We start from the raw sequence: 26,513 nt of genomic DNA on the forward strand, positions 1-26,513 counted from the left end.
ATATTAGTCGATATTAATTAGGTTAAATATGAGAAGTTATGTTGGAGTATCCTCTACACATGCTTTAGTATAAACATAGAAAAAAGACCTCTGGCCGTAACAGTTTTTAAAAGTTGGTAATATCAGTTGTCCTTTTGTAACAGATCTAGCTGAATGACCACTTCCAGAATTTGATTTGGGCAACAATGCACAGAGAGTTCCATTATTGGCACCTTCGAAGATTATGATAAGATACTTGTATAAAGTACCTCAAAGTGATACTTGAGTAAAAGTACAACACTGTTATTTTAAATTTATTGCCATCATGTGGCCATTGACTCCTATGGGTTTTAGTTCCGGAGCAATTTTACCAAATGAGTTGCTGATATCAGAAAGTAATATCAGACTGATTATTCAGGGGCGATCATGTAATTGTGTTTTAAATGGTTTGTTAGCATTTTATATCATAAATTATAGAAAAGAAAGGGCGGAAAAAAGCAATCATTGGTTGCACATCTGCAGCTGATCAAACTTAGCAAACACAAAAATGTCAATTTAATCAGTTTTATAGACACTTAGCTAAAATTTGGCTGGGAATCAATCTTTACACAGCCTCACTGACGGATCCTAACAGATCTCATGAGATCTTTGTTTATTTAACTGAACGCTTGTTGCATTTTAAATCAGTGTTTATGTCGACTACAAAACACATTATTGATGAGTTTTGCCTTTTTTGTTTTTTTAAATCTTTTGCAGGATCTCAGCTGAATGCACAACTAGAGGGCTGGCTGTCCCAAGCACAGTCCACAATCAGACCAGCTAGAGCCATCATAGCACCGTAAGAACACAAACTGTGAAAAAATAATTTAATTCAAGTAAATTAAGTCTTTTTTTTTTAGTGTACTGACATGCCTTCTTGCAGCCATGCTGGATACACCTACTGCGGTGCTTGTGCAGCACACGCCTACAAGCAGGTCGATCCCTCCATTACGTAAGCTTTTCCATGTTTTTCAGTTAAAATGACTTTTTTAATCTTTACACCTGTCCTACAACAGAAAGATTAGAGAACACCGTGCTGTTGATTATAAAAATAAATAACTTTTTATTTTGTGAGGTAAAGTCCTGTTGCTCTTCAGTCGTAGGGTGTTCATTCTGGGACCTTCACACCACGTGCCCCTCTCCCGCTGTGCGCTGACACCTGCAGACATCTATAGAACACCGCTCTATGACCTGAGAATCGACCAGAAGGGTATGCCTGGTTTTGTCGTATTCTCAGTTGGMTCACGTGTGCAGCTCCCAAAGTGACTATTAGTAAATGACGACGTGCACGAGTTCCAAAAATGATGAAATAAAATGTTTTGCAGTTAATGCTGACCTCTTGAAGACTGGGCTGTTTGAGAAGATGAGTCTGCAGACGGATGAAGATGAGCACAGTATTGAAATGCACTTGCCTTACACTGCTAAAGCCATGGAGAGGTAATGTTTCTTCTTATTTGAACAGAAAATGTTTATTATTATTATTATTATTATTATTCCCTCAGCTAACTTCTATTGTCACTCTGAGTATGCTGCCACCACATCAAATGTTAGCTCATCTTTTTAGCTGGTTCTCATCACTGATCCAGTGAAGAGTCGTTCTGTTTTTTTTTAAAGCTTAAAAAACAGATTATATTTTCTGTACCCATAAGAAATGTTTAAATCCAACATTAAAAAGGTAATCTGTTGTTTCAGCCACAAAGATGAGTTAAGTATTGTTCCTGTGCTCGTGGGAGCTCTGAGCGAGTCCAAGGAACTGGAGTACGGGAAGCTGCTCAGCAAATATCTGGCGGACCCTTCCAACCTCTTCATAATCTCATCGGACTTCTGTCACTGGGGTGAGTTAATAATAAAAAAATAATAAATAAAAAAAACACTAAAGGTGACGTTGATTCTTTGCTGCTTTCTTAAAATACGATAAACTCATTCGGCTGTTTGCCGTCGTCTTTTTTTTTTTTTTCTGCTTGAAGGTCAGCGGTTTCGCTACACGTACTATGATGAATCCCAAGGGGAGATCTACAGGTCAATCGAGCATCTGGATAAAATGGTAACAGCTGAGATGTTTAAAATGGAACTTTGTGGCACATTTAAGTCTCAACTATGATGTTTTATAACGAGAGGAGCTCGCCTGTATTTGTGACTTTCTGTTGTGTGTTGCGCATTAAGGGAACATCAGACATTATTTAATAAATATTTACTTCAGCTGTAAACCAAAGACTGTAAAAATACTGCTAGTTTTTATAAATTAAAAAATATATATTGTCACGCGGACTGCGCCATACTGTTTATGCCCCGGTACCACGAACTGCTTCAAGGAAGGAGAACATCAACTTAGCCTGTTAGAATTCTCGTTAGCGCCCTAGCTAATACAAATATGTATATTAGCTTGGGCGCTAACTAGGGATGCAAACAATTAATCGACTTACGATTAATTGTCGAATAATGGTTTATTAGATTAAAATTTCTTCCATTTGATTAATTGAAAACACCCGTTTAAGCCTTATTTCAGTGTAGTTTTGACTTCATCCAGTAGATGGCGCTGCTGCTCTCAGCCTGGCCTTACTTTACCTCGGCTCTGTTGAGCTGAGCAGAGAGCCGTCTCAATGTGGGCAGCATCATCGCGCAAATCTTGTTTCATTTTATTTGCGACACAACAATAACAACGGACTAAACCAAACTCAAAGGAAAAGTATCGAAGGTTGTACCGGACCATCCAGCAGTATGACGCTTAGAGAGCAGGACGACGGAGAATGTTTAGCTAACGTTAGCTTCTTTTAGAGTTCGACTCTGTGTGAAAGAACCAAAACTAAACAAAAAAAGTTAGTCACTACAAATAATTACTGTGAAGTTAATCTCATCTGTGTGATGTAACCCGGCCAGTGAACAAATCAAATAAACAGTAACTGACATCAAATCAGTCCAGATAGAACCACAGGGAATGTAAACAAACACAGTTCCAGTAATCATTTTTATGTTTACCCCTCTCAGGTCATGTTTATAGTTTGTTTTTGAGTAAATCTTTAGATTAAAATGTTACCCCGTGTTTAAATGTTAGTGTTACATTTCTCTGTTCAGGGTGGATCATGTGTTTTACTTCTTTTTTCTTTCCTTTTTTTTCAATTAGCCTAACAGATTCCTGTTTTGTTATATTTTATAAATATGTCCAAGTTTAATAATGTGTGAGAAATCCAMAATTTTCTGTTTATTCAGTCAGTGTTTAAAACAGCTGGCACAATAAATTTTATAAAATAAAATACTGTACTTTTTTATTTAGTGTGTAAAAAAAAAATAATAAAAAATTAGCCCTTCATGTTATTGAAAGACCCTTGATTCAAGAGAAATGTCAGGTTTTTAGGAAAATGGCCGCGTATCAATTAATCGTTAGTCGATAAGATCAGTCAACTTTGGATTAATCCATTAATCAATAACTTGCATCCCTAGCGCTAATGTGATAGCTAACTAATAAGCTAATTGGCTTTCTAGTTAGTGCCTTAGCAAATACATACATGCATATTAGCTTGGGTGCTAACACCATAGCTAACAGGCCTTTTGGCATTCTAGTTGGTGCCCTAGCTAATACATGCATTATATTAGCTTGGGTGCTAACACAATAGCTAACAGGCCTGTTGGCTTTCTAGTTGGTGTCCTAGTTAACAGTCCTGTTAGCTTTCTTTTTAGCACCCTAGCTAATACATACATGTATATTAGCTTTGTCACCAACGCGAAAGCTAACAGGTCTGTTCGCTTTATCATTCGCACATAGCTAATCTGTACATGTATATTAGCTTTGGGGCTAACAGGGCTGTTAGCTTTCTTGTTAGCACCCTAGCTAAAACGTACATGTATATTAACATGTGCTGTGATCAATGCATGATGAAAGCAGGAACCAAGATGTTAATTTTCTATACCCTGGGTTCATTCTTATGATTTAGCTCAGCTGCTTCTTCTTTTTTTACTTTCACAGGGAATGAGCATTATAGAGCAGCTGGATCCCATGTCGTTCACAAACTACTTGAAGAAGTACCGCAACACCATCTGTGGGCGCCACCCGATAGGAGTGCTGCTAAATGTAGGTACCGTGGAGGAAATGACCTCACAGAATCCAACACAGGGGGTGTCCAAACCTGCCCTCTCAGCTAACGCCACACAAAAATTTAGCTCATTATCTGTGTAATTTACTGAGTTAATGCCATTTTGTGTGTGCATTAGCTGCGGTGGCCATCTTGGATTTGGTTAACTTTGAAAATTAATCAGCTGCAGATGGATGAAATTCTAAATCTAGTCACTTCAGGAACTAATTGCTTCTCACTGTTTTTCCAGGCCGTGGCTGAGCTTAGGAAGACCGGATTAGAGATGAACTTTTCTTTCCTGAACTACGCCCAGTCGAGTCAGTGCAGGAACTGGCAGGACAGCTCCGTGAGCTACGCTGCCGGGGCGCTCATCGTTCATTGAGGTCAACTTCTGCAGGGGCCACAGCAAACCGCCGCCGCCACCCTGCCCTTACTTATCTTATCGCCATACCCCTGACCCATGAACCCCACGACCTTAAACTCCTCCCCACTCAGTTGCACCCCCTACTTACGAAAAGGACTTAGACTTTCAGAACCGATGCGATTATCTCCCCTTTCTTTTCCCCTTCCTCTCAGTTTGGAGCCTCTCAAAGCTTTTGGTTGAAGTGCAGTTTTGAGAAGAGAAAATGGAGACGAAACGAGTCATTTGAATTTGGCTCAGACTAAACTTTGGACAGGAAATCTCTTATTTAGGTTGCAGCGATCTTTGAATCATTATTTTCCTGAACACATGGAAGATATGGAACAACACAATCTATCTTGTAACTAACTCACCACTACGACGGTGTATTGGGGCCACTTTGTAGATGAAAATAAGGAGGAGCAAATCTCAGAAAAAACTCAGAATTTCTGAGATTAGTTTCAGAAATTTTTGAGAAAAAAAATTAAAATTTTCATAATTAAAGACAGAAATTTGCAACCTTAAAATTTTCTGACATGGTAAAGTCAGAAATTTACAAGAAAGAAAAAACTCATCTTTCGTTTGCTCTAGTTTAAAACTAAAACACGTAGAAACTTAAAACCTGGACTAAATTATTCTACACTGATTGTAGAATATTTAAAACTAAGTGTGTGATTTGCGAAGAATAGTAGAATAATTTAGTCCAGGTTTTAAGTTTCTACGTGTTTTTTTTAGTTTTTAAACTAGAGCAAATGAAAGATGGTGGTGAAAACAGGTGAAAGCACCCTTTAGCCATTCCTGAAAACTTCAGGTTTTTTCTCATAAATTTACGAGTTTTTTTTCTTGTAAATTTCTGACTTTACCATGTCAGAAAATATTAATGTCGCAAATTTCTGTCTTTAATTCAGAAAATTTCGTAGTTTTTTTTCTCGCAAATTTGTGACTTTTCAACATAAGAGAATTTCCTGTTTTTTTTCTCAAATTTCTGAAATTAATCTCAGAAATTGAGTTTTTTCTCGGAGATTTGCTTTCCCTTTTTTTTTTTTCATCTGCAAACTGGCCGTAATACACCATCGTACACCACCTCAAAGTGGCAGTCTGGTCATTTTTGAAGCGATGTGTCGTCTCATAGCTACCGATAGTTAGGACCTGATCAGCCGCGACATCAGTCAGTGACAACGGAGTGCAAAAGTCTTCATCCAGACTGAGCTAATGGCTAACTATAAAGGAGCCTTCTCGTTTTTCAGGCTTATGAAGYAAAATGAAAATTTTCCCGTTCCTGCAAACTCCGTTATCGGTGACCGTCATCTCGGCTGATAACGTCTTTTATCTTTCGGCTGCTCTCTTCGTCAGYGGTCACACGCGGCGAGCAAACTCGCACGAAAGATTCGCCAATCGTTTTACTCCGTAAGCCTTTCCTGACTGGGCTGGAAGACCGTGGCTCTAATCCATCTGACGAAACATCTGTTCAAAACTCAGCAGATTATCTCTTTTTAAAAAGAAACTAAAATATTCAGAAACGGATGGAGAGTGTTCAGGAAAAAAAAAAGAAATATGCTTCAAACCTAATGCTACTATAAAGTGTCATAARTAACTGCTAGCACTGTTTAGCATATGTCGCTAATAAAGGGCTGCACCCACTAACTCCCTACTGTAAGCAACCAAAACCATTATTATTACTATTATTATCATTATAAGATTGGTTGATTAAATATATTTTATTCACCTGTTTTTATTTTTAGAAGTTTTGATAGATGTGGTAGTATTTACTGAATTAGTGAGTAGATTTGAACAGCAGCTTTTGTCACTTCAGCTCTGAAGCTGTCGGTTCAGACGGTGTGAAACACTGACTCTTTATTTGCTTAAAGCAGCAAAGATGTGTCGTTTCAGAGGGCCAGACTTCAGACGCTACAGAAACATAAGAAAATGTGGATTTGTGTCTTCACCGACTCTTGTCTTTGTTTACACAGCCTCTTTAAAATTCTGTAGCAGYTGAGTACGAGAAACAAGTGATTTTTTTTTTTACTTATTTTTTCCTGATTTTGTAGCAAATATCTTCTGTTACATATTCAGCAAGGCTTTTGGTTTGGCCCAGCAGGGAAGTCTGCCTTTGTAAATTATAAGAAATATCTATTAAGAAGGTTATTTAATTATTATTTTTTTGTTTTGAATGAAAAATGCCAAAAAAAGGTTGAAATTTGTATCAGTTATTCTAAAATTAGTAAACTACTTTATATAAATTGTTGGATTGAAACCAAAACAATAAATAAATAGATAAATTAGATTTAACCAGATTTTGTTTTGGATTTAACGAATTAAGACAAATTTTTGCTTATTTAAACATAAAGCACAGAATCCCAGGAGGATTTTTAACTGGTTCGAGGGGCAAGAATAATTTAATAATTTCTTGTAGCTTTCATTGGAAATTCGACGATTTGCTACGAGAAATTTACGGGAGTTGAACATCAGCTCCCCGAACTTGGCGCCATAAAATGTGTTGGATTAAGATTAAAACAGGGTGGGGTGGGGCAGACTGAAAGTTCAATCCCAGACTCACCTGACCTCTAATGCTAATTTACAGGAAACTAGCAAAGCATGACACACTGTGCTATTGTGCCTTTTCTCACTGTTGCACATTTATATATAAAACGTGTTTTCACTTTCAGTCTTATTTGATGTTTTAGACTGTGCTCTTCTGTTTATTATTTTTTTTTTAGTTTTTTTTTTTCCAATCTCCCCTTTTGCCGACAGCTTGATCTCGTCTCCGGCTCATTTACGGGCCTTTCCACCTCGTCTCTTGGGTCTAAAAACAAAACACAACAAAAGGAAAAAGGCACCGACTCGAATCTCCTGTGACCTGCAGGGAGTGGAGTTCTGTTTCGTCCACGTCAACTTGTAGCGAGTGAAAAGCTTAACCTCAACACTGTTCCTTTTTTTATTATTATTTTATTCTTTTTCTGTTCATGGATATTTGTCATTTTAGAAATGTTTTTCTTTTTCGTATTTTGTGTTTTTTCTTTGAGAATTGGAACTTACATGTCATTAACCTAAAATATACTGCTTAACTACTCCCGTAATGGAGTTTTTTTGATCTCAGGTTCCACTGACAAAACATCCCTAAAGGCTGTTCAGAAAAAGGCAGAGGATTCATGTTACAAAAGAAGTAAAATGTACTGAAAAGCACGTCTGGTCTGGTGTCCTTTTCTGATTTAAAATGTAAAAAAAAAAAAAAAACCACTCCTGCTGCATGCCTTTGACGTTTTCAACCATGACAAATAATTCTGTAAATCTATTTATAGCTCTGCAGCTGTTAGATAAAATCATCTTATCTGGGGAAATTCTGTTTGCAGCAAAAATTAAAGGTCCAACATTCCCTGAAAGAAAATCAAAGCTCTCCAACAATCAGAACTAAGTTTAGCTATTATTTTAACTTTAGCTTTAGAATACTTTTTGGTAATTTTAACTTTATCACTTCCTAAGTGTAGCATCTGTCTAATGCTTTGGCGTAGCTTTAACATAGCTGTTTTGCTAATTTTAGCCATCATTTACTGATTTCACCTTGAGCGTCTCTTTTAAGTTGGTAATAATAGTTATAGCTGTGCTGCTGTTGGCTTTCTGCTTGTGTTTTGCTGCTTTTAAACGAGTATTTTTGATCATTTTAGCATCCATATTGTTTTTTAGCTTTAGCATCTGTTTTGCTAATTCTAGACAATTTGCCAATTTCATTTTGAGCATCTATTTTACTTGTAGCTACTTTTCTCTTGATTTTAGTTTTTGACCTATTTTGCTGCTTTTAGCTAGTGTTTTACAAATAAAGAAAATAAACAAATAAAGAAAAGCACTCTGGAACTAAAAATTCAAGAAGATGAATATACTTATGATCATTATTAAAAACAATTTAAAAAGATGCTAAATGCTAGTCACAACATACAGTATTTAGACATTTTTAGACAAAGTTGATTTGATTTATTTATTTAACAGGAAAAGATTATTGAAACTCAAGCTTGACTCAGCATAATTGCTGTTTTACAGCAGGTTCCTGTTCTGCAGCACATAAAACACTCAGAATTACAGCATCACAATCACATCATTATACACCATAGACACAAAGACAAACAAGCATACCAAATTTCAAAAAGGCAGCATTTGCAAAATAGGACATCTAAATATGAGCACAACAAAAAGTGTCCAGCAGATGGCAGACAAGATCCTTCTTAAAGGGCTGTAGTTTTGAAATGGACTTTATKTTTTGAGGAATGTCATTCCATGCTTTAGTATAAACATAGAAGAAAGACCTCTGGCCGTAACAGTTTTTAAAAGTTGGTAATATCAGTTGTCCTTTTGTAACAGATCTAGTTGAATGACCACTTCCAGAATTTGATTTGGGCAACAATGCACAGAGAGTTCCATAATTGGCACCTTGGAGGATCTGAAAATATAAATTAATACCACTATACAAAACATAATTCTGAAAAGTCAAGGCATCAGACAATGAAAGAACTGTACAGTGATGAGTCCAACCAGGAAGTTTTTTATGAATTTTGTAGGCCCTGTTGTAGAGCCTAACTATGGTTTCTAAGATTTCATTTGTTGTAAGAGACCAAACAGGTAAACAGTACGACATGGTTGAGAGTATAATGGCATGAAGATAGATATTTGAAACAGAAGATGTCAGATTGGATCTAATTTTTGAATAAACATRTAATTTCTGTTTCAACTTAGTGGTTAAGACTTGTACATGATCACGATAAGTCAAATGAGAATTCAAAGTAATTCCAAGATATTTGTAGGTAGTGACAATATCAAGGTGTTTGTTCAAAAAAGTGAGTTGATTTGTTATATTGAAATGTCTCCTGGGTGAGGAAAAATACATGCACACAGTTTTTTAACATTAATTGACAAAAGATTATCTTGAAGCCAACCATGAAATGTCTGAAGATCTGTTTGTAACTGACTACTAATAGATTCAATATTGAAATCAGACAAAAAAAGAACAGTATCATCAGCATACATTAAAATATTTGAATACTTCAATATTTTTGGAAGGTCATTTACTATGTATAATAGGAAAAGCAATGGGCCCAGTATGCTACCCTGCGGAACTCCCACGGAACAGGGCAGAGACCCGGACACAGAGCTTCCATGTTTCACAACCTGACACMTATCAGTCAAATAAGAGGAAAACATTTGTATTGCAGATGATGRAAGTTGAAAAGAAATCAACTTTTKTAAGAGAGTATAATGATCAACTGTGTCAAATGCTTTACGAAAATCAATATATACAGCACCAGTTACTTGACCTTTGTTCAAAGCAGCACATATTTGTTCAGTGAATAAAATTAATGCAGACATAGTTGACCTCGACATGCAGAAACCATGTTGGCTATTGCTTTGCATTTTATTAGCTTCTAAATGCTGAAGTAGTTGATTAAATAATGTTTTTTCAAGTAACTTAGAAAAAATAGGAAGAACAGAAATTGGCCGATTGTTTGAAACTTCTGTTGGATCACCAGTTTAAAAATGGGAGTAATCTGAGCAAACTTCCAGGCATCAGGGAAAATAGACTGCACAATACATAAATTAAGCAAATGATGAAACAGTGGTATAAAAGTGTTGGCATGCATTTTTAAGAAATCCATATTTATCTTATATTTGTCAAATGCATGTGAGCCATTTAGAGATTGGAGTGTATTCAAAACATCACTGTGAAATTTCAGAAAATGAAAATTGCTTTGAAGTGTCAGGATATTTAAATAACTTTAAACTATTAGCTTGTCCCGGTAATGATGTCCTTACTGAAGAAATAAAATGTTCATTAAATAAGTTAGCAATTTTTTCATTATCAGAAACAAGAAGTTGAAGCCAAAAGCAGCTTTTACCAAATTATACATGCTAATCCAAAATTCAAGATGGCCACCATAGTTAACTTTAATGCTATAATTCAACCATTTAAAGACTTATTGAGATGAAATTTGTTAAAAGAATGATCACATGCCAATTGTTGATGCTAATTCCAAATTAAGTTAACCGCTAATGTTAAAGCTAATTTTACAAAGGACTATACTTCACCAATTTTTAAACATAAACAACTTAAAAAAAACTTATACAGAGTAATATCACAGACAATATTTAACAAATTCTAAATCCAAATACAAAATCCAAGATCCCTACCCATTAGTCAAATATTTGGGGGCCAATCAAGTGGCAGAGGTGGCACTTGCCACCCCAGCCACCTCTCTGTCTCCACCCCTGCCTTTAACCCCACCCTGAAAAAAAGGCAGGAAAAAGGTAATTTAAGATTTTTAGGTCAGCCTTCAGATTAAAAAAAATGTGTAAAAAGAAACAGGAGCTGAGTTTTTGTCAAGAGACTCTTTGAAATAGTTTCTCACAGATGGTTGCTAATCTGCTCCGAGATTAAATCTAAGAATGTGTTCGAAGCGGGATTGGTTAAACAGGGCCTCACCTCTGGCTGTGTTTGTTCGGTTCATGTGAAGAAAAGAACAGTCATAACTCAGCAGGGAGGAGTCAGGACTGTTTACATTTTCTGAGCTTCATACAGATGCTTTAGATTTGCTCAGGAGTGGAAAGGACCGCAGGAACCCGAAGCCCCCGGACCCATCCAGGATGCAGTGCTACGAGAACCTGGTCCACTATCTGAGCTGTGGGATCCTCCTGGCAGGACTGGGCCACCTGGTCAGTCACAGGAAGGCACAGGCCTCCTATGGGCGCCATATGACACCTGCTGCTGCTGCCACCAGGACTTTGCCTGCCAGACTTGCCTGGTTCCTGCAGGAGATCCCTGCTCTCCTCATGCCTCTGCTTTTCATGCAGTGTTCACATACATCCTCTCATTTAGGGAAGGACATATTCCTGAAGACATTTTGCTTGCACTATTTTCAAAGGTAAGAGCAACTGTTTAAATCTGAGTTCTGCTGGAACATGGTGACCTTTTTGGTCTCCAAAGAGCTAAATCAGKGATATAGAAACCTACATCTAGCTGTGAAACATATTCTGCTTGGATGAAATGAATAATCTGCAATCTCTCATCACATGCAGGACATTTGTCTACTCTTTGTTGACCAGAGGGCAGCCTTTTCCAGTGAGCGTGATGGTGGCAGCGRGTTTCTTCTGCTTCCTGAATGGTTTCCTGCAGAGCCACTATCTGCTGCACTGTGCCCAGTTTGATGACAAATGGTCAACCAGTTACCGCTATAAAATCGGTGAGTTAATAGTTTAATGTTTGCACTAAAGTGTGGTGGAGATGTTAGCATTTTCTGTAAAAGCCTCATGGAGAAAGCTGCTCATTTTATACCACTGTGTTATTTTGTTTTAGTCATGAAAAGGTCTTTTTTTTAAATGAAACCTGACTGAAGTGTGGACTGTGAAACACAGAGGAGTGGATGGTCAGCGCTTTTTGTGATTTTTGGTGGATTGAAAATTTGGGCCTAGTGCTGCTGTTCCAGTCCCTAATCCTAATCAAACCAACATCAAAATGCCAAGAAAAGGYGAGGATACWTGGTCAATAAGATGCTTGAAGAACATGAGAAGAGCTAAAGATCATGTGTTTGACTCTCACATGGACAGCTTGGTAAAAGATGTTGAGGACTAGCCTCCAATTTTCTCAAGCAGATTTGGATGATCTGAAAGCTCCTGTGTTCAACGTTGGTGAAAACTTTAAACATTTCTGACAACCTTGATGAATATCAAACCCTCTGTAAACAACTTGGCAGGAAAAATGGATCATATGAACCAATCAAGAAGAAGAAAAAAMCATATTGATTGAAGTGGGAAAGGAAGGACTGTGAACGTCTGAAGATATGATCAACCTGGTCTATTTTGATTGATCTGCTTCGTTAAAAGGACAAACMGATACTGAAGAGAGTCAAATCCCTTAAAGGTACAAATATCTACGTTAATGAAGACTTCTCTGGAAAGGTCTGCATGAAACGAAGAATCATTGCCTCAGTTCAAAGAGGAAGAAAGGAAACATTGCCTTTCTGAGATTGGATCAACTGGTCTAACTAACCTTACATCTGCAGGTGTTTATTTCTGCTGTTAACCATTTGTAAAATTGCTGGTTTAGACTTTAATATTTATTTGTTTGTTTGTTTGTTTGTTTGTTTGTTTGTTTAGCCAGGTAGATCTCATTGAGATTAAAAATCTATTTTTCAAGAGACCTGGCCAAGAACGGCAGCAGCACACAGACATTACAAAATTCAAAACTACAAATATTGAATTAAACTACAATCAAATATTTCATGATAAATAAAAGAAAAACAAGAAACATGCCTAAAAGGTAAGATAGGACTAAAATACAGTACAACATCAGTTGAAACATTTACAAATGTCTTAAGTGATTAAGAATGGCCCTAAAAACATTAAGAGACCAACTCCTTCAACTTTATTCATGATAAAGAGAGATTGTATAGGGAATCTGTTGACTCAGATAGAAAATTTTTAAAATTTAAGCTTAAATAATATGTGTAATTATAACAATGAAGCTGATTTTAATACTTTGACTAAAACGTTGACAAATCAGGGCCAAAATAATATTTGGTTCCAGTAGTTTAACCCAAAATGTTGATAATTTTATACATTTTTAACAAGCTCTGTACTGACTTTGTCTGAAACATGGATCAAAGTTGCTCAATGCATTTATGTAGGAAAAACAAAAAGGGAGGTGGAGTTTCTTTAATAGCTTGAGGACTTTGTTTTAAATAAGGATTTTGGTTTTCATATGATCAAATCTAAGGTAGAAATTCCAAATTACAATAACTTTGGAGAGCAAACTCTCATTATTGGGTGTATATATATATATATATATATATACTGCAGTGACTGATGTTTTTATTGAGGCTCGGTCATCTACTTTGGAGGTAAGTGTTTAAAAGGCCTGTATTTTTGGGTGGATTTATATATATTTTATGTAGAAGTATTTACATTTATCTACTGATTTGCCAGTAGTTTTTTTTAYAGTATTGTTACTTATTGTGATTTTCTCACTTATTCAACAAGACACAGTCACGACTTCTATTTTTCATTGTGCAGAATAGCAGTTAAGCAAAGTGCACTTACGTATAGAGGGTCCCTCATTTTGGAATAACCTACCACCAGGTCTTCAATCCACTAGTGATATTGATGCTTTCAAAAAAAAAAAAACTTTTAAAATTGATGTTAATTTAAAATGGTATGTGATAATAGATTTGTATGGTTTTTGACTTTTTTTTTTACTCTTGCTTGCTATTAATTCTATAATGTCATAGGGGAAGTGATCTGATAAGACTCTAGGGTCTTCTCAACCTCTCCAGCACAGCTGTGTTTCTTGTGTGTTTTATGGTTTCTATATATTTTTTATGTGCAAATAAATCAAACCGAAACAAAAAGTTTGCTTTTGGAAGGAAGSCTACAACCGATTGTTGGATTCAGGAGGTGCAATGTGGCTTTCGGCCTCACCATGGACCAGTGGACCAGAGCTTTACCCTTGCAGAGTTTCTAAGGAGGTGTTGGGAATTGTACTCTCCAGTCTACGTGTTTTGTGGACCTGAAGAAGGCTTATAACTGGGTCCCAGGATTGCTGTTAAGGAATGGTCTCTGTATAACCAAAGCAGGAGCTCTGCTTGCATTTTAAGCACAAGGCTGAGCTTGTTCTCAGTTCTGGCTGGACTCTGCCAGGTCTGTCTTTTGTCTCTGATTCTGTTTGTGGTGTTCATAGACAAGTTGCAGTCATGGTTATCTTGTTTGTTAACTTTGCTCTGCTTTATGCAGATGATGTGGTTCTGTTGGCATCTACAGGCCGAGACCTTCAACGTGCACTGGGCGGTTTGAAACATGGCTGGAAGGAGAGTTTACTCCACTAAGTTTGAGGCTGTGGTTCTTGATTAAAAATGGGTGGAATGTCCCCTCCATGTCAGGGGGAGGAGTTAAAGTATTTGGACATCTTGTTCATGAATGTTGGTAGGATAGAGCTGGCGATAGTGTTAGGCKGCCTGGTGGCCTCCTTGTACAATTTGCTTTAGTGTTAATAAACTCCTTTTTTTAAATTAATGTCACCGCTTCATCTTGTCCCATTTATATTGCAACCTTTTGAGCCAGTGGATCGTATAATAATGGGGGCTCGTCCGGGATGCACACTTTTGTAACAGATGGCTCCACGTATCGGCAAATGGTGCATTGTGCTGAAGAATGAGTTAATTTTAATTTTTTTAAAACAAAAGTAAATCATTTAAAAAGCTGTTACAAAAGTTATCTATTTAAGTCTTTAAAGTATCAATAAGTATCCAAAAGTAGTTTGACAAAAACCAAAAGTGAAAATAACAGGAGTGTGAACGCCTACTTTGCATTCTTAAATGTAAAATGACTGCTGTATTTCTTTCATTTTTACCCTCGAACACACATGCCCAATTCTTTTTTTCTTATTTTTTTTAGGTTTACTGATGTTCTATATCGGATTGGCCATCAACATCCACAGTGACTGCATTTTACGCAACCTGAGGAAATCGAAAGAAATCGTTTACAAGATTCCTACAGGTATTAAACAGATTTGTTGTTTGCAGTCTGAGCTTGCAGTGATGTTATCTTCATCTCCTGCAGGTGGTCTGTTTGAATACGTGTCTGGTGCCAACTATTTAGGGGAGATTGTGGAGTGGTTTGGCTACGCAGTGGCGACCTGGTCCCTTCCCACGTTGTCCTTTGCCATCTTCAGCCTGTTCTTTATTGGACCTAGAGCTTACTACCATCACAGGTACCATGGACATGTTGGGCGAAAGCACCTCATCTTCTTGTTTCTGATTATTTTCTGCTTCTCTCTTAGGTTTTATAAGAAGAAATTTAAAGAATACCCAAAGTCTCGAAAGGCTTTGATTCCATTCATCTTCTGAGGAAAAGAAACAAAACCTGGTTTTATCTTTCAGACATGAATGGAGAAAGAATCCTGCACACAGAAGAGATTTAGATGGATGAATTCAAATGTACTGACCAAWAACAGGATTTAACTGAAGGCATATCGCCCACCGGGAACCTTGTAAATGACATAAAATCTCTTAAGAGTTGAGAGTATTTTGAGGAACTTTTAGCTGAATATTTGTAATACTGACTGGATTACAGGCATTTTTGTGTTGACTAGCTGTTGTAGATGTACACTTAAGGATTACTTTATRAAAATTTCATAAAAATCCCTCCAGTGGTTAATGGGAACATCACCCATTTAACTATGGTTTCAAGTGATAAACAGGAAAAACAGAGTTAAATTTGTTACGTGTTATTATAAAGTAATCGTGTTTAAGTGTGTTTATTCTTATTACAAATTAAAAACATAGCAAAATAATATACAGTGTGCAGTTTCTGTTGTCACATGAGCATAAATAAACTATTTCTTGGTATATATCAGAGTATAAATGTATATTTTTTAGTAAAGGTACATTTCTTCAGTCTAAATGTAAAYATTTGATTTTAAAACAGCATCAAATTGCATTAAATAAATCGTTCATGTTTATAGGGTGCCAAGTGTAAAATGAAATGTTAAAAAATTCACCAACATTTTTAATTTTTAGCTCACTTTGAGTGTCAAAAAATTTCCACTGTCAATCTATTATTTAGCTCGCTGATCTTACATTTAGCAAATTTTTACTAAATGTTAAATTTAAATGTTAAAATACTTAAATATTAAATCCTAAATCTAAGTGTTTAAATGTAAAATTTACCCCTTAAATGTTGCTGTTGGCGCTCGGCTCATGTTATGACGTTATCATCCTGAGACAGTAGCAACTGCTAGCGCTMCAATTTAGCTAAAGCTTCTTTAAAATATATCAAACTTCATGGCTGGTGTCTGAGCTCCATTTTAAACTGTTGGACCAMAGGTACCACCCAWAGTTTTAWGAACACATATTGAATTTAGATTTTAATTATTGTCTTTAAAAGTGTTAGAAGCATTAGCAGAGGTTAGCGCACCAGGATGATGTCATCGACAAACATCAACATCAGCTAGCCGTTGGTAACACTGCTGATATTTAATATCTCAATTCAAAATGAGTGCAGTTTGAAGTGCAGCTCAGACACCAGCAATAACTGCAAGTTTGATGTCGTAGGGAAGCTTTAGCTGCATTGGTGCGCTAGCAGTTGCTATTGTCTCAGGATGATGACATCATAACATGAGCCAAGCACCAACAGCAAAGGCTGCATTCCATTCCAAAACACCTAAATGTGAACTTAACATTTAAGTGGTAAATTTGACATTYAAACGTTTAGATTTAGGATTAAATATTTTAACATTTAAATTTAACATTTAGTAAAAATGAGCTAAATGTAAGAACAGTGAGCTAAATAATGGAAAATATGTCAGTGAAATTTCTTAACATTTCATTTTACACGTGGCGCCCCTTATTAGTTCACATCTTGGACCATATAGCTCACATCCAGAGCCAGGTTAGCCGTTTCCACGGCCACCTGCAACGCGTTGAGTTTAGCTGTGAAAGAGTCCAGCACACGTGGCCGCACAGAGGCGTCTCCGAGCGAAACCGCGGGAGAGAACTCAGCGCGCTGGCCGTCCAGATACGTCCACTTCTCGCTGGTTTCCAGCGCGCCGCAGCCGCAGCAGCCCGCGCTGACGTCCGGCTGTTCTCTCGTGGCGTCTGAAGGTTGAGTCCAGCGGTGAGCGTGGGTCAGATCGATCACGGAGGTCCCTCCGTCGTGCTCCAGAGATCTGGCCACCGACTCCAGGGAGCGGCAGAACACCTCCACGCCAAGGAGGTACTCTGTCTGTGAGCAGCCGAGACCTGAGGCAGAATCCCGAGCTTCATTCTTGCTCTTTGATTTGAAAAAGAAAAAAAAAAGACACGACACTGTCAAGGACGAAAACATGAAATCAATCATAAGTTTAAAGAGTGAAAACAGAACCGACCTTCTGTCTTACATAAGCAGCTAAATGGGTCTCTGTGCAGCCGCCTCCAAGTAGAGCAGATGGTTCCCTGAGGGTGAGTCTCAACACGTGCTCTGCCTGCTGGCACGCCACCTTTAGCGCACACACACGGGGAACATTACCAAACCTTTTCCATCCACGTAAACCCCCAGTCCAACTAACACCGGTTTTATTGTTTTTACCTTCAGCTCATTTAACATGGTCTCATTCCTGTGGCACAGGACCATGGTGCAGATTGCAGATCCCCCACAGGGCTGTAAATGTAGCATGGTCTTGGACCCAAACCGCCTGACACTGAGATCCCTGATCCTCCCGTAGGCCGTGGGTGGGACGGCGGAATGGAACGTGGCCACAGGTTGAGCACCTTTTTGTAAAGCGACCATAGAAGACGAGGAACAAAATAATTAGTTTATTTTAGTCAAAAAGAAAAAAAAATCCAAGAGACTTCTTCAGTCTGATGAGTTTCAGGTGAACTCAGCCTTATAAGCACTGCCTCCACGTGGACAAACAGGTTAGTCATATGCAAAAGAGGACCATCGACAAACAATAGGCTTGATTAGCTCTACTGTTCATAGAGGATCGTGTGCCCCAGCACCTGACTAATTGGTTTGGATGCTGTGTCAAGCCTATTGTTAAGCGATGACCCACTTTTGCATGTGACTAACCTGTTTGTCCATGTGGAGGCAGTGSTTATAAGGCTGAGTTCACCTGAAACACATCAGACTGAAGAAGTCTCTTGGAGGAGAGACGAAACATTTCACTAAAGAAGAACCCAYCCAGAGGACCTACTTATTTTTTCTTTTTGATTATGGTTTTGTCGTTGAAAAAATACAGTGAACTTGTTTGCATTTAATAAAAATAAAAAAACTGTTTCCCCCTTCAATAAATACTGACAGAAATTGGACCAAGTTTAGAATTCTGGTCCCGATGTGTAGCTGAGTTTGACACTCCTGGTTTAAAGTGTCACAACAGGTGTGCTGTGTGAGGAAGACTCACCTGTCAGCTGAATAAGCGACTCCATCATCGTGACTCCAAGTCTCTCTACAACCACRACACCCTGACATCTCAGGTAACCCTGTAAGACTGGGTGGACGACCTTCTGACAGACAAACACCTTCACTCCATCTTTAACCACCTGTTGGCCCAGCTCCAGGAGCTGATCCAGGATCTGAGAGTCAGTCTCCAGACCTGGGTGCACCTCCATCCTGCCATCACCCAGCTCAGGGAGATCTCCAGCCAGAGATGTACTGAAAAGCACCAGTGGACTGAACGAACTGTCTTGTTGGTTGAGGTAAAACTCTTCAGGTGTGTCCACCAGCAGGCCTGGAAACACTGCAGAGTCCAGCACAGACAGACCCTCAACTGGAACAGTCACAGTTTGACCGAGGCTGACTGGACCCGGGCTGTGGCAGGGAACAGTCAGCAGGAAAGCCTGCACCACCAGCCTGCTGATGTGGAGACACTCCGCTCCTGTCAGCACACACCCCGGTTTGCTGGAGATGCTGCTGCGAGCTAACCCGACCAGGTTCTGGCTGCTGCAGAAGTCCAGCTTAACTTTACAGCCGCAGTCATCCTGTTTTAAGTAACCGGTGCTCAGAAGCATCAAGTGTTTGTTCACTCTGGCCACCACGCCAGCTCTGAGACCGGACTGCTTTGCTCGTTCGATGAGAGAGAAGCAGAAGATGGCAGCAAATAACCCACAGTCGCTGAAGCGGTGCACGTGGTGCAGGATCGACGTTTTGATCAGATTGATGAAGGGCTCGGAGGAGGAGACGGCTGGAAGGAGAACCGAAGACGCGGAGGTGGTGACAACGTGCCCTCCGATGTTGTTGTGGATTTGTTTTAGTCTAGCGGTCGGRCCGTAACAAGAACACAGAAGCTCCTTCATCAGACGAAGCTTGTAACAAATATMTGTGTTGTCCAGAGGTAGATCCGTACAGATAGATGGAGATTTCTTCACCAGACGAGACATTCTGGAGCAGCTAATTTAGGCTTATTGGCCGGATAAATAAAAACAAAGTCAATGATGACACTCCTGACATCGCCTGAGCAGAAATCAACACACATTTGCCACCATGTCCAATATCATTTAACAAATACTTACAACAAGATTAATGAAGTGTAATATAGTAGCTTACATTAGAAATATTTTAAAAGCATTTTATTAAATTACAAAACAATGTCGAGTTTGAAACAGGCTTCGTTAAGGACACCAATAGTGACCATGGCAGAGGGATACAGCGTTGGGTCCGGTTGGGTCCTAGTAAGGACGCAAACTTTTACGGCTTTTTCGCTTTAAAATAGAGAGACTTTCCCTGAAAGCCTTATTTGATGGTTTAGTTTTACAATTTTGCCTTTTATTTTAGCTAAAAGCCGTTGCTTTTTTTAAATAAAAGTGACAGTCTAGTTTTTGGACTACAACTTTTTTTGAACTACAAAATGTGACGTCATCTTCCGCTGCCGTTCAAGCGTTTCAAAGCTGTTGGCGGTAGGCGAACTTACAACTTGCTTTGCCACTTCAAAACATACTGTATTTATCTGTTTTAGCTTCTTAAATATTTTTAAACTGTTTTACAAAAAACATTGCTTGAAGACTTTSTTTCTGTTTTAGGTGAAAGTTGCTGAAATGACTCCAATTAAATTTGTCATTAAGGTAGGTGAAAACAAAACAAATTATGCTAACAACACCTGTGCATTAATCATGTTTTCTAAATATTAAGGATGCTTTAGAGCAGTGTTTCCCAACATCAAGGTGGGGTCCTGAAAAGATTTTCTGAATTAATTACATTTTGCCTTAGTTGTTACAAATGAGTGAGGTTAGTGTATTTAAAATGGATAAATGTAGTATAAGAAATATTGCTACTATGCCCATGTTTTGTTGACCTGATACAAATGTTTATCATCCAAAAATACTTGTGGGCACAGGTCTCTGCTACTGTTATTTTGTGGGTCAAAAGCTGAAAAGTTTGGGAACCACTGCACTTTGGTTCCCAAAGTTGGGCTTGGGACCCAATTATGGGTCATGAAGCACCTTGGATAATCTCCAGAAATCAATTTAAAGGGTAATAAAATAATTGCTGATGTAATATTTTCCCTATAAATATTACAAAAACACAAAATAAGTATACATAAGTATTTATATTTGTGTACTAGCTGTTTAGATTGTCAAAAAGCCTGTGTTTTTAGGGTTATTAACAAAGTTTTTTTTTACTCAGAGCAGTAATATTTGGGGTCACAAGTTTTTGCCATGGATATTTTGTGGGTCAGAAGATAAAAAGTTTGGGAACCACTGGTTTAGATGAGATGGTCACACAAAACGTTAAAATGATCCCATTTGTCAAAAGTATATACTCTTAAATAAATGTTCATAAGTGTTTTGATTTGGAACTGAATGTGAAGGATGTGGTTTGTTGTTGAAATATTTAATAAACTTTAATATTTGCTGATAACAAGCTGGATGGTCTCACATTGTTGAACTATTAGGCCACATCTCACCTCATATTTTACATTTAAGTATATACAGTATTTGTCCAGCTGTGTTTCCAGCAGCATCGTTGCTCCTCTTCAACCATGCTTCCATTGTTTACAGGTGATTGACAGGTGCTGTTCTGTGACAGAAGCCTGATTCCATCAAATCACCTTGACGTGGGGTGAATCAGATCTTTTATTTTATTTAGAATAGGGTTGGATGATGTTGGCAAAAATGTTTTTTCACAATTTATTGTGGTATTTAGTAGGGATGAACGATTTTGGAAAATAATCGAATTGCGATTTTTTTATCTATAAAAATGCTATAGTAATTTAATAGGCGATTATTTTTAAATGTCTTCTCAAGTATTTTCCAACAAACAGAAGCAATAAATCAATCTGTTTTATAATAAAAAAGTAAGATTTATTTAAAGCGCAGATTACTATAAAGCAAACAAATCTGTGGCTTTACCTTTTTATCTAGAAATGATAAAAAGAAACATTAGAAATATGTTTCTTGTTTCATGAAACATGATAATTAAACATGTTAAGTGAACTTCCTAAACACTGTCTGAACTTCACAGGGCAGTCAACTTACTGCTTTCCAGCCAGTGACATCATGAAAAAAAAAAGTGCAAAAAAACAAAGAGAGAATAAATATCTGCTTTAACCAWCTCGTTATTTTCTAGGAAAATCTAACTCAGTTCGCTAGATTACATCATCGCCTAATATGTTTGCCAATAATTGTGATCTGAGCGATGAGAGATGTTAAATAGAAAAAAGTGAGGAAAAACACTAAATATTAAACTAAATTATTATACTAAACTGCAATCAAACTTAATGAAATTAAAACAATTTTATGACTTCAATGCTTAGATCCACATTACATAAATTAAGGATTAAATGATAATCTTAAATTTAAACTGCAGATTTAGCCATCAACGATTATTAGATGACAGTAATTTTAAGGTGGAAAATATTAATTGTTGACATTTTTTTCCCTGACGATTAATTGCACACCATACAGCATGGGTGGCCATGGAGAATGAACTCACATGAAAGAGTTAGTAATTTGTTTTGACACAACCCGGGATCAAACCTGAGTCCTCAGGGTTACAAGACTAAAACACTAATGTAACTTCAACAAAAACAACTTTTTAAAATTTAAATTAATGAAATAAAATAGRCTTGGGGTCATCTTAAACTGAAAGATGTATGTATTTTAGAGTGTTCTTTCAGATTTTATCCACTAGGGGGCAACACAGACTCATGTTTGAATGCACTGGCTCTAAGTTGTGGTGTTTCTGTTTATCCTTGTGAGAAAAAAAAAAATGTCTCAGAGGCTGTTCATCTTTTTCCAAATCTTCCCTGGCAAGCTACCCCCCTGAGAGGCTTTTGTTAATGAACACAAGCAAACAGTGCAGAGGAAACTCAGTCTATTAAAAAAAAAAAGGATCTCGGCCTGTTGCTCTCAGGAATAATGCACATCAGATGTTTGTGTTAAGCGCAGGGAAAGCTGCTGCTCTCTGTTTTGTTGATGTTTCATTTATTGAGAGTTTTGGACGACAAGCTGCAGACATTCAAGCTGATCTCTCACATCCTCCGTAATGCCGTGTGCGCCTCGTTGACCAGATATTGCATTTGCTCCTCTTTATTTGTTTCTTATGCACGCCTGCGTACGGGTTAAACCCCCCCCTCCACCCCACCCCACCCCCGGCTGGTTGTGGGAGAGTAAAACCCCGAAGGTTCGTGGAATGTTCCTTCCCACTTTGGCACATAATGACACTGTTGTGTTACTCTGCCTGAGAAAAAGCACACAGCCTCTACCACGCTTAACCAACTAACCACAGACAAGTATGTTGAAAGGCCTCAGTCCAAACAATAGCATTCAATATGCAGCCCACGACTCCTCTTTAACCAAAACAAGCGACAATATTATCATTTTTATCGCCTTCCACCGAAAAGGCGGCGATGTAGTGTCTGTGTGAGCATGCCAAGTGATCTTAAAAAACACAAAAATGCCTCCAGCTCAGCCAGCTTTATAGATAATGACTACTGTTTATTCGACGTGGCAGTAGCTAAGAGTGATCCTCTAAACATCTTCTGAGAGCTTCCTCAAAAGCTTCGTTTAAATTTTTTGATTCAACTCGATCTGTTAGCAAAATATCTCTTGAGCCACGAGGTGAAATTTAATGAAACTTTCAGGAAATAGTCATTGGATGAACACTGACAGCTGATTAACTTTTGGGGTCAATCCAATTCAAATTGGCCTCCACAGCCAGCTGACCTCAGCAACCACAAAATGTCTATAATTCAGTCAAATTTGCAGATATTAAGCTAAAACTTATTTTGGTTGTAGCTGAGAGTCATTCATAACATATACTTTGAAGCGCTACTCATTGTGTGAAACTTTATTTTTTAAASTTAGCGATAATTGTTGGCATCAACCCTGCRTGTCTGTTAGCAAAATATCTCATGATTCGCTGTTTGGATTTTAATGAAACTTTCAGGGATTAATCATTGGGTGGATTTTTACAACCGATTAACTTTTGGGGCCAATCCAGTTCAAAATGGCCTCCACAGCCAGCTGAACTCAGCAACCACAACATGCCTATAATTCAGTCAAATTTGCAGTTATTAAGCTAAAAATTATTTTTGTTGTGGCTAAGAGTCATTTACAACACATACTCAAAGTGTAAATATTTGCTTAAATATTTAGAAATAATGTTTGGGCAACAACTTTGTTAGCAAAATATTTCATGAACCGCTGTTTGGATTTTATTGAAACTTTTAAGAATTAATCATTGGGTGGATATTTACAACTGATTACATTTGGAGTCCACCTCATTCAAGATGAAAGCCTCAGCTAATCGACATTAGCCAACAGAAAAATATGTATAACTCAGTTTTACAGCTATTGAGCTAAACTTTTATATGGTAGCTTAGAGACATCACCTCAAAACGTTATGAGGTAATGTTTTCTTTTTGGAAGCGGCATGCTTTATGCATACCTTAAAGTTTTTTTTTTTTTTTACAAACAAGCGTCGAGGTGTGCACAGAAACCTGGAATTATGGAAGCATTTACGAGTAACGTTCACGGATTGTCTGCCACGTTAAGTGCCGTGTTTTATGATCTTGTCTCCCCGACGTGTTTTCAAAGCAGCTCCCTCAGCGGGCCCGCGGAGCTGCAGGAGGTTCTGGTATGCTCCTCCTTTTAAAAGTGACCTGCCGACGTGCCTGCTGTCTGCCAGGACGTTAACTGCAGCAGATCCTCACAATCTGCCTTCTATTAGCACCACTCGTTCCCGACTCTAACCAGTTGTAGTTTTAAACACAGACCCATTTTTTTTAAAGAAACAAAACGTTTGAGCTGTCACAGAGACGTTTTTGTGTGGATGAGCTCATAATGGACCACACATCGTGCCTCTGTACAAAATCATCAGGATTCCTGATTAGAAATATTTTGACACTTTCCAGCTTCACAAAGAAAAGTGTCCAAAATATAAATAATAATAATAATAATAAAAAATTTCCATCCAGGACCTGAGCTTTGTTTGCTGCGTGTTACTTGGAGATATTCCTGTCTGTTCTTGCTGCTCAAATTCCACTCGTGGGTTGTGTCCCTTTTTTTTTTGTCATCAAATAAAAAGGACTCAGGTGTGCTTACCTTTACCTGAATGAAAGGAAGTTTGCAACACTTCTGGACACCTTTTTAAAAAAATAACATTTACCTCAGTAATGATCAGCTCAGCTTTTTATTGCCAAGAATCTGGCTAGTTTAGAAAAAAACTGGAGAGGAGAGTTTAGTTTTAAAGGGGAAACCCAGGTGACTCACGGTGCACAGAGAGAGAGAGCTGGGAATGAGGCAAATAAAGCTCCAGAGCTCGGCAGACACGCCCACAGATCTAAAGAGCACCCCCCCAGGGTTCCTCGCAGATTGTATATAAAAAAAAAATGAGTCAGGAAAAAAAAAAAGGAGAGACACAAAGGCAAAGTGAGAGAGATGCAAGTTTTATTGAGTGAGACCTCATCTCCTGCCCCTTCTCCCCTCAGTGTAAACATCTGCGGCTGGTTAGTGTTAGCGCTCTGAGCTAAGTGCAGTCCGAAAAGGATCTGGTTCTTATACCAGAGCGATAGCGGTGGCAAAGGGCAGGGAGGCGGGTGACGACGCTGCAGCGGCGGCGGTGCTGTTCGGGCCCCCGTGCCCAGCCTGGGAGCTGCACAGGAGGATGGAGAGTTGGGTCTGGGAGAGAGATAAGAGACGGTGGAGAGTGTTCTGGGAACTGAGACTGATATAAACCAGAGCTTTGAAGCCTGACACAACCGACATCAGAGGGTTGAAGTCGGTTCAGACTTGCAACCCCGCTGTGTTGGGGAAAAACGTAAATAAAAACAGAAAACAAGACTCGTAGGTAAGGATGCTCCGATGTGAAAATTTCAGCCGATATCGATATCCGATATAATTATTGCTGTTATGTCTGATAACCGAGATTTACCAATATTACACACGCAAATTATAATATACATATACACACAAGCACACTTGAGTCTTTTCTTGATATCGTAAATAAACAACCAGACCTCTGACATGGCTGCCTGCTTCAGTTATTCCTGGCTGCAGCATCAATATCACGWTCATGATCAAACAGATGCTGCTCAACCAAACATCTCCCCTCCCAAAACAGAAACACAAAGCTAGAAAATAGGAAATCAATACCGGACGTTAATATCGGCTAGAGCTGGGCGGTATGACCAAAATTTTATATCACGGTATTTTCAACATTTACACTGGTTTCACAGTATACCATGGTATTTTTCTTTTCATCACAGGTCAGCTGATAATAAAAYGTACAAACACTGCTTATTGACTTTTTTCTTTTAATGTACCTCTGTGTCGTGGTTTCCCTCCTCTAAACGTCTTTTCTTCTCCTTCTGGTTGGAGACAGTAATCACGCATTTTGGTCCGGTCGTGAAGGAGGAGGATTAAGAAAAGATTATTATCGCGTCTATTGTTTTATGTTATTTAATAAAGATTATCAGAATGACTCACCTTGCACACCAGTCAACTCAACTTCGCTACAAACTACTTCCCCTGAGCTTTTCACAATAGAAGCACGTTAAAGTCTCCATGTAATCGTCTTGTGTTTAATCTAACCATACACGTCACTGAAGAGGTGTTTACTACATTCAGCAACAGCGAAAACGGGATGTTTTTTAACRTCAGTCAATRTAAGTAGTGGAATCACCACCCGCCGCTGCAATAAACGGCTCAACAATAACATTAGCATGCTAACACACATAGCGGTGCAGCGAGGAAAAGTGTCCCCTGGGAAACAGTTCACTGGCAGCCGCGACGAAATGTTCCGCACGTGTTCAGGCTATTTAAACCGGTGTGTCGATATTCAGAAAATTCATATCATAACAAAAATAAAAAACAGTATTCGGGACGAATCAGTATACCGCCCGGTACTAATACTGGCCCAGTTTTACATATCGGACCGATACTGATATTCTCGAAAATGATCAATATCGTCTGATACCGATATTAATTCCGATATATCGTGCATCCCTACTTGTAGGTTTTGCTTGCTGCTGGTAATATTGATCACTCCGGCTGCGAGGACAGTCTGAATAAAGAAGTTTGAGC

The 26,513-nt window shown here is 38.2% G+C and overlaps 4 protein-coding genes and 1 long non-coding RNA gene across 8 annotated transcripts in view; 4 read left to right on the plus strand and 1 right to left on the minus strand.

Annotated features, from left to right (window-relative positions):
- Nucleotides 1-7,668, plus strand: part of memo1 (mediator of cell motility 1) — a 9,237-nt gene extending 1,569 nt beyond the window's left edge. For 2 of the 3 annotated variants that reach the window (XM_014005944.1, XM_014005945.1), the window contains 8 exons: nucleotides 736-817; nucleotides 902-970; nucleotides 1,116-1,228; nucleotides 1,344-1,455; nucleotides 1,711-1,853; nucleotides 1,986-2,062; nucleotides 3,980-4,084; nucleotides 4,336-7,668. In XM_014005944.1, the coding sequence (XP_013861398.1) occupies nucleotides 736-817; nucleotides 902-970; nucleotides 1,116-1,228; nucleotides 1,344-1,455; nucleotides 1,711-1,853; nucleotides 1,986-2,062; nucleotides 3,980-4,084; nucleotides 4,336-4,467 (833 nt within the window). In that variant the 3' untranslated portion in view covers nucleotides 4,468-7,668. Of the gene's footprint in view, nucleotides 1-278; nucleotides 818-901; nucleotides 971-1,115; nucleotides 1,229-1,343; nucleotides 1,456-1,710; nucleotides 1,854-1,985; nucleotides 2,063-3,979; nucleotides 4,085-4,335 lie in introns of those variants that run through there. The other variant, XM_014005943.1, reaches the window with a different exon arrangement.
- A 3,099-nt stretch (nucleotides 7,669-10,767) lies between these two features.
- srd5a2b (steroid-5-alpha-reductase, alpha polypeptide 2b) lies at nucleotides 10,768-15,808 on the plus strand. Its single transcript, XM_014005946.1, has 5 exons — nucleotides 10,768-11,387; nucleotides 11,542-11,705; nucleotides 14,911-15,012; nucleotides 15,076-15,226; nucleotides 15,296-15,808. Exons 1-5 carry the CDS (start codon nucleotides 11,110-11,112, stop codon nucleotides 15,360-15,362), a joined length of 762 nt encoding a protein of 253 aa, XP_013861400.1. The 5' UTR covers nucleotides 10,768-11,109; the 3' UTR covers nucleotides 15,363-15,808.
- On the plus strand, nucleotides 11,719-14,529 carry LOC106515892 (uncharacterized). Its single transcript, XR_001310049.1, has 2 exons — nucleotides 11,719-12,524; nucleotides 14,251-14,529. It is a non-coding gene; the product is annotated as an uncharacterized LOC106515892 (long non-coding RNA).
- An 807-nt stretch (nucleotides 15,809-16,615) lies between the features above and the next one.
- mkks (MKKS centrosomal shuttling protein) lies at nucleotides 16,616-19,885 on the minus strand. The gene is made up of 4 exons (XM_014005950.1): nucleotides 18,395-19,885; nucleotides 17,581-17,762; nucleotides 17,381-17,491; nucleotides 16,616-17,286 (listed from the first exon to the last, which is right to left on the minus strand). Exons 1-4 carry the CDS (start codon nucleotides 19,368-19,370, stop codon nucleotides 16,864-16,866), a joined length of 1,692 nt encoding a protein of 563 aa, XP_013861404.1. The 5' UTR covers nucleotides 19,371-19,885; the 3' UTR covers nucleotides 16,616-16,863.
- The window catches only part of slx4ip (SLX4 interacting protein), a 53,197-nt gene continuing 46,478 nt past the window's right edge, over nucleotides 19,795-26,513 (plus strand). Inside the window, exons 1-2 of one of the 2 annotated variants that reach the window (XM_014005952.1) lie at nucleotides 19,795-19,886; nucleotides 20,010-20,051. In XM_014005952.1, the coding sequence (XP_013861406.1) occupies nucleotides 20,025-20,051 (27 nt within the window). In that variant the 5' untranslated portion in view covers nucleotides 19,795-19,886; nucleotides 20,010-20,024. Of the gene's footprint in view, nucleotides 19,929-20,009; nucleotides 20,052-26,513 lie in introns of both variants that reach the window. The other variant, XM_014005951.1, reaches the window with a different exon arrangement.

This window comes from Austrofundulus limnaeus, unplaced genomic scaffold (assembly GCF_001266775.1).
Source record: "Austrofundulus limnaeus strain Quisiro unplaced genomic scaffold, Austrofundulus_limnaeus-1.0 Scaffold33, whole genome shotgun sequence".
NCBI lineage: Eukaryota > Metazoa > Chordata > Actinopteri > Cyprinodontiformes > Rivulidae > Austrofundulus > Austrofundulus limnaeus.